This window comes from Phyllobates terribilis, unplaced genomic scaffold, assembly GCF_046119375.1.
Source record: "Phyllobates terribilis strain yellow unplaced genomic scaffold, ASM4611937v1 Scaffold_5__5_contigs__length_657084704, whole genome shotgun sequence".
Classification (NCBI taxonomy): Eukaryota; Metazoa; Chordata; class Amphibia; order Anura; family Dendrobatidae; genus Phyllobates; species Phyllobates terribilis.
Window position 1 is genome coordinate 497,598,309 of NW_027362765.1, and position 7,312 is coordinate 497,605,620.

The following is a 7,312-nucleotide window of genomic DNA, read 5'->3' on the forward strand; positions in this document are numbered from 1 at the left end:
TGGAGTGTAAAGTCATCGCTAGCAGTACTAAAATAGGGAATCATTTATGTATTCCACCAATATATTACCAGATATTTCACATTTACTATCTGTCCTATAATTCCTGCCAGCAATAATGCAATAAAAAAACCTTTAACCAGATAGCAGGGAGATCCTAGTGTCACAGGCAGGGGATGAAGTGCTGTCAGCCAAAATAAGTTGAAGATTTCCCCTCCTAGAATGACTCATGGCATACACAGCCAGCAATCAGATATCCAATAAGTGACTTTTCCTGTCCTTAATTGGAGATGATATCTCTTTCCAACACTATAAAAAATAACAATACCTGGTGGCTTCAAAGGTCGTCTGCCATAATCTGCACACGAGAGGCAAGATTTACTAATCTGGATGTTTCAGTTACTCTTTGTCTGGTCTTAGTTTTCACTTAAGAGATTAATATAATATTAAAATATTACAGTGATACAAATGTTTTAAGAAGTTATGTTGGTTACATATTTACCTATTATAGATATAAATATATATTGGTTACCTCCTCCTTTCCCATCAGCAACAAAGTTACTGGATTTGATACCTGCAAATTCTCAAACTAATTCTGTACTGTCATCACTTGTGTGAATGGACTCTGAAAATCCACTCAGATGCCAACAACCCAGCAGACACGGTTTGACAGATCTAAATTTAGGAATTGTGGTGTAAATGCCCATGCTGTTATTTGCAAGGTGGCCATCCCACTGGAATTAGAGCAAAAGTGAGCAGCCAAAAACATACCATGTAATTAAACCGTGGTGCAAGGTAAGTAAAGAAAGCACTATAGTGATATGATGATATTAAAGGGAATCTGTCATCGGATTCTTGCTGCCCAAACCACAGACAGCAAGAGCCTGGCTACACGAATACAGCAGGTATGTTTAAAGATGGATCGATGGATTTAATGATCCGGACAGGACCTTAGCCAGAGACAAGACTAGTTCGGGCTCTTCCCAGCACTTTGGCAGTTGATTGACAGGTCTCTCGCTATGGTCACATGAGGGATAAACATAGCGCCATAATGTTATGGCATATCATATTGGCGTGTATTAACATTACAATACAGCAGAACCCTTTTAATATTTCATTAGTAGAGTTGGGTATAATTCTACATGGGGCACGGCTTCATTTCATGTTTTGATTAAGACACATTTAAAGCAAATCCTCAATCTTTTAAAACTAATGGAACAAATCTTCAATTGTTTTACTAAAATAAACTTAATAATAATGATTGCTGATTCTTTCTTACTGGCTGTTTTGTGAGAAATTACTATTAGGTGTATGAACAAATGCCCTTTGTCTAAGATTTGTATTCCCAGGAACTGTCCCAATCATGTCCATTGGCTGTGCTGGGTATTGTATCCAAGTCTAATTTAAAGGGGTTGTTCACTGCTAGACAAACCCTTGTTAATGGGCCCACAGAGGCAAAAAAATATATAGATACTCTCCTTCCAGACCAACCTTCTCCGTACTCAGCTGGATGTTGCTGCCAGGAGAGCATGGTGGAGGCAGCAGTGAGTATGGAGGAGCAGTACTGGTCAAGGACTTCTGCATTATTTTTTTCCACCCCTCTAGACCCAGTAATGGAGGGTAGTCCTTAAGTGTACAACCAGAATAGAGATGGGCTGCAATACTAGACACCATTCAAAGGGCAGCAGTGTTTCTAGAAAGGCAGTATATTGTATAATCTCAGACAACCCCTTGCTTTGCTGAGCTCTTGGTGGACGACACATGGATTTAAAGGGTAGTCTACTGCTACAATATTGATGACCTATCTTAGGATAGATCATAAATATTAGGTCAATGAGGGACCTACGCTCGCCCCTCCCCCCATCAGCTGATCTGCAGTGCACTGGAGCAGCCATTAATTAGAATACAGCCAATGGAGCTGAGTGTTGGGGGGTGATGGGTGTTGGACCCCCACTGATCTGATATTGTTCATCTATTCTAAACAAACATATAATAGCAACCAACCCCTTTAAAGAACATGAAAGCAATAATCCCTCTAATATAGTAACGCCAAAAGTCTGGCCCCGGGCAAAATACCGTAGAAAGGCTTTGCCCTGAGTGTTCCTTTAGCGGGGAACTAAACCAATTGAAGCTGCTGGCATTAGGAGTTTAGTCTAATGAGGTGGGCACTGATATATTAGATATATGTGTCATTGATGATTTGTTGTCTTCTTCCCATAGAGCTGGAAATAAAAGCCAAAAATAGATATATTTTAGAAAAACTTAATTTATTGCCAAAAAACATTTGTATGTTACAGTGACAAACCTTTACAGTGTACATACACAGTACATACTTGACAACCATTCACCATCACATTGCTTATCATTCATCGACTCTGTAATATAAAAATAGTTTCAGCTACTCTCATATAAAGTGACATCAGTTTCAAAAACTCCTGTGCATTTTCTAACATTTCCCTGACATTTACAAACACTGGAAATGGCCAACGTTTCCAGCGAATATTACAGTTCATTTCCCCAGAATTTTACTTCCAAGCTCAAATCACAATACAAAATAAAAGGGCCCTGCCTAATTCTTAAAGATCCAAAAAAGTGCACAGGATGAGAGAATGAACATTTGACAGCTCATTCAAAAAGCAGAAAAATATGTGAAAAGAAGAAGCGTAACTTGAAGCTCCTGGGCTCCAATGACCCATTGAAAACAAGGCCCCCACATACCACTTTTAATACTGGTGTCTTATGTGGCACAGGGGTCTTTGGCCCCCTCAGGCACTACAGCCAAGGTACAGCTTACAGTATATATCTGCACCTCCCATCACTATGCCCCTGAGGAAAAAGATATTGTCCACCAAACTATAATAAATCTGACAATGTATTAAGTAGTTATCCTGAAAAACACACAATTACATTCTTGAGGGAAATAATTACGTCTGAAGGGATTGCCTACGCATGTGCAAAACATCACTACAATCAGCCCATCCTTTATTTAAGGAACCTACAACTCTGTTAAATACCAAATTCACAAAAAGGTGCACAAATTCTTGCCTTCAATATGAAGGATTTTGATTTTCATAACTGCTGTAAATCTGTCATATACAGAATGGGTACATATTATATTTTTTAATACTAATTTCCAAATTAAAAACCTAATTTTGTGCCAATTTAACAACTGATTTCCAATTCTTCATTAAAAAGAAAAAATAATTGGAAGGCGTCTATAGAGCAATTAGTACAGAAGTGGTGGCATACGAGTTGGCTTGTCTGTATATATTAGTATGGCACAATACTACTAAAAAGTGAAGTCTTAGTACACAACCTAGAAGTATGCATATTGACTTTGGCATCATATAAAGGCACTTTTTACATGGATGTCATCAAACTTGCCAGAGATCGTCCAGGATTAGGAAAACACAACTGTTTTTTTTCTTTCACAAAAAAACAGTGCCACATCTGTTATAGGCTGATGATAATGCAGCTCAGCCCCATTCATTTCAATGAAACGCTGATGCAATATCTATAACAACCCATGGATAGTTGTGGCATTTTAACAGTTATGTTCTTCTACAGCAGTGGTTCTTAACTCCAGTCCTCAAGGCCCACCAACAGATGATGTTTTCAGCATTTCATTAGTATTGCACAGGCAATAATTCGATCACCTGTGCAATACTAAGGAAATCCTGAAAACATGATCTGTTGGTGGGCCTTGAGGACTGGAGTTGAGAACCACTGTTCTAGAGCCTTTAAGCCTTAAGGATCTGATCATAAAACTTGTCTCAAAGTATGTGGTATATAACCTTAGTTTAGTCTTGCTCACATAGCCGATCGTCATTAAATTGGATCTGTAGTGCTTGCTGTTAGTGCTCTACTAATTTCTCAATAGTCTTAAAGTAAAATATTTAATGATGACAGTAGTCCTCTGTTTAGAAGAACTGAAACTAAACACCTTCTGAGCCCATCTGAACATTTGAAGGACTAGTTTTTGAAACCTAACCTCTATTATTGGACAGAAAGTCCCTTTGGTTAACAATCATGTGAAGACCTTCCTACGATCTGCGGATACTGATGGTCCTCTCCTCATCTCAGTAGTCTTATCTTTAGTCAGCCTATATCACAACATCTCAACGCTCAAAAAATCTTCCCCTTACTGCTAAATACCATTATTCGTAGACTGTAGTCGGCATCCAGAGAGTGATAGCTACTCTAATGCAGGCTGATCTGGGATTTAAAGGTGTGCTGAACTTTAACAATTTGCCTAATGACAAAGCTTGTCGCCTCAGTTAAATTCGCACTTACTAAATAATCATGTTCTGCCCTGACACCGTTACATAACATTGGATTTGTGTATTTTTGGCCTGAAAGACCTTTTAATCCTTTTTTAATGATCAAGCACTAAGGCCATGAATCGTGTTCACCAGTATGGGGATGTATTCCCTATGCTACCCCAACTCTGCCATTCGGGAAATAAACCAAGAGATGTTTTAGGGGTTCCGAACTGATCTAAATTATTTTCCGGCTTAATACTTTGGGATTTGTAGGAAGTTATATCTGTTTTGGTTAAGGTGTTGGTCTGCACCCCGTCAGATTTCCACTCTGCGTGAACGATGGTGTAGTTCTGTCCATCGTTATTGTCCCAGAACACTTGGCCACCACTCTCATAGGATATACAGAACTCAATTTTTTCATGACTGGGAATGTTAAAAGGCAGGTCTACAGCAAAGGAGAAAGTGTCCGTATCGGAGCCTCCATAGACATTATTCATGTACACACAGTCCAAATCTATGTAGGTTTTCCAGGTGCTAAAGGTTATTCGCACCTTCACTGTTTTTTCAAAGCTGAGATTTTTTACTTTGATGGTACCAGCAATAGACCTCTCCTGAAGGCTGCAATTCTCCAGACATACAAAGTTCTTTTGGATCTTATTGCGAAACTGTAAATAATCAGCAGACGGCTGGGTGAATCCCAGGATCAAATTCTTTTCTTCATGTAATTTTAGGCTGGCGGTGATATCTTCAAGATCTATTAGATCAAACTGCAGGTCAACCGCAGGTTCTTCTTTAAACTCTGAGAACACATGGACTGATGTTAAGGAGAGTCCTTTGGAATCAGCAAAGACAACTTTCTTTTTCGCTCGAGATTTGGATCGGTTCCACTCATTGTTCCTGGAATCAGATTCCTTCTTCAGAGACAGACATGGCCGTAACGGCTTAAATCGATTCACAAAATTTCTCCCCCTGCAATCATCGTAGGGGCTGAGAAACTTCTTTAACGGAGGAGAGTGCGCTAAGCAAATCCTCACTGCAACATCAACCGGCATGATAGACCGTGGAAGAGAACGTGGTTCCAGTATCTGGATCATTCTGGAGAAAAAGAAAACATATAGAATGGTGCATATTAGCAGAGGAACTGAGACAATATTGAAGGCTTATGATGAAACTGTATTTAACGGGAATCACATACAGGATGTACATTAAGAAAGAGCTCGGTGTAGACCTCCTGCACATATACTGCTCTTCTCAGCACTTCTACCCTACAGCAAGGAGTCTTGGAGGCCATTCCACTCGCTATAACATCTTACAAATCTGACAAACTACATGGCAATTTAGTATTATTTCTGCAGATTGTTGCATTTCTAAGAGGATGTGCACATTCTATTCTTAATTCTACAGCACGGTGAAGGTCAGTCCCGGCAATTCTGCCTGAAAGACATTTCTGCAGCTGTATCAGCACAGGTCTCCATCCATGACAATTTGTCATTGGAGGTCAGTAGTCTCCAACCCCCGGCTCTCCCACTGTTAGGAAACTGCAACTCCAAGTATGCATGCACGACCACCACAACCACAAACTGTCTGGGCATGCTAGGAGTTGTAGTTTCACAACAGCTAGAGAGAGTTCAGAGCAGAGAACCCACTGTCCAGTGCAATGATTGTGGTTCACAAACAGCAGGTGAAAAGCAACTCAATTTTCATTCAACATAGATAGAAACATTAGGGCACTGACAAACGTTACAACTTGTCTGCAACCCTCATCCATGCAAATATTACCGGTAAATTGCATTTCAGAATTAACCTTTCCATTGCCACAAGCGGAATAAGTATTGCACAGAACTGAACAAAACTATAGGAACATGTATAATAAAATATATAAATAAATATCTATATATATATATATGACTGAACACAGCCCTAGCAATAGGCACATTTGGAGATTTATAGTATTATACTATTTGTACATTGTTTCATTCCCTATGTAATATTTTATTTTGATATATTATAGGGGTAAAACTTTTCTATTAGTGAAAATATTTCTACTGACTAAACAGAGAATTCAAAATCCCTCAATATCTGAAAAGTCAATTCAAATATCCTAAACAGAATGCATTATTGTGCCCTAGATGACAATATTAGATATTACAGGTCAATGACGAGCCTGAGCATACAAATCGTATCTAATTCATCACATGCACAGCTCTGCTATTTCATCGTCATTCAGTGCAATCGTATTACAAAGTGACAGAAAGTTGTCAGCAGTGTAGGCATAGGCAGAGCAGCGCTGCTACACGGTCCACACACGGTCCACATACGGAGGTGAGGGCTACCTGCAGTGCGAGCCTCCTCCTGCCCGGGTCCTCCTCTCACTGACGCCTCTTTGGGTCTGCTGAGGATCGCCTCCTGCGCCGCCTGGATATCAGCAGCGGGACAGTCCCCTTCACGTGATGGAGCATGAGCAGCCAATCACAGCACAGCTCACGTCCCCCCTGACCAATCAGTGCAGCGAGACAGTGACAGTGAGAACGTGATCCCGGTGCCTGCACTCTGTGACACCGAGAGGAGGATGGGGATCGGGAGGATGGGGATCGGGAGGATGGGGACCGACCGGGGCATTTACCCGACCGATCTCCTGTATGGAGAGAACACAGTGTTATGCTTGAGGTGGATGCATGGAAAGCTGTCATCACTGTCAGTGCAGGGAGGGCAGATTATTCCGCTGTGTACCACCTCTGCTCTGTGCATCCTGGGACTTGTAGTGCTTCACCTGCTGTGTATTGCTGCAAGGCTGTAGCCAGTGTCCTGCAGCAGTAGATCTGCTTCTTTGTGGGTCCTAGTTTCCATTATTCCTTACCCCTCACTACCTGCTCTGTGGCACTTTGCATTGTCCACTCATTTTCTACATAAACTATTGCTGGGGACTGTGGAAAGTGTCTCCAGCACCAGTGGATGATAGTGTTCCTGGTGATGGCGGCTGATGGATGACTGACGGGTGATACCTGAACCTAGGGTTATGTGCACACTGGTCACATCTGGCACATTAGGCGCGT

At 40.9% G+C, this 7,312-nt stretch overlaps 1 protein-coding gene across 1 annotated transcript; it reads right to left on the reverse strand.

The window, feature by feature from the left end:
- Window positions 1–4,136: 4,136 nt before the first annotated feature.
- Window positions 4,137–6,704, reverse strand: PPP1R3C (protein phosphatase 1 regulatory subunit 3C). The gene is made up of 2 exons (XM_073685558.1): window positions 6,593–6,704; window positions 4,137–5,354 (listed from the first exon to the last, which is right to left on the reverse strand). The coding sequence occupies exon 2, from the start codon at window positions 5,351–5,353 to the stop codon at window positions 4,406–4,408; it is 948 nt and encodes a 315-aa protein (XP_073541659.1). The 5' UTR covers window position 5,354; window positions 6,593–6,704; the 3' UTR covers window positions 4,137–4,405.
- Window positions 6,705–7,312: the final 608 nt, after the last annotated feature.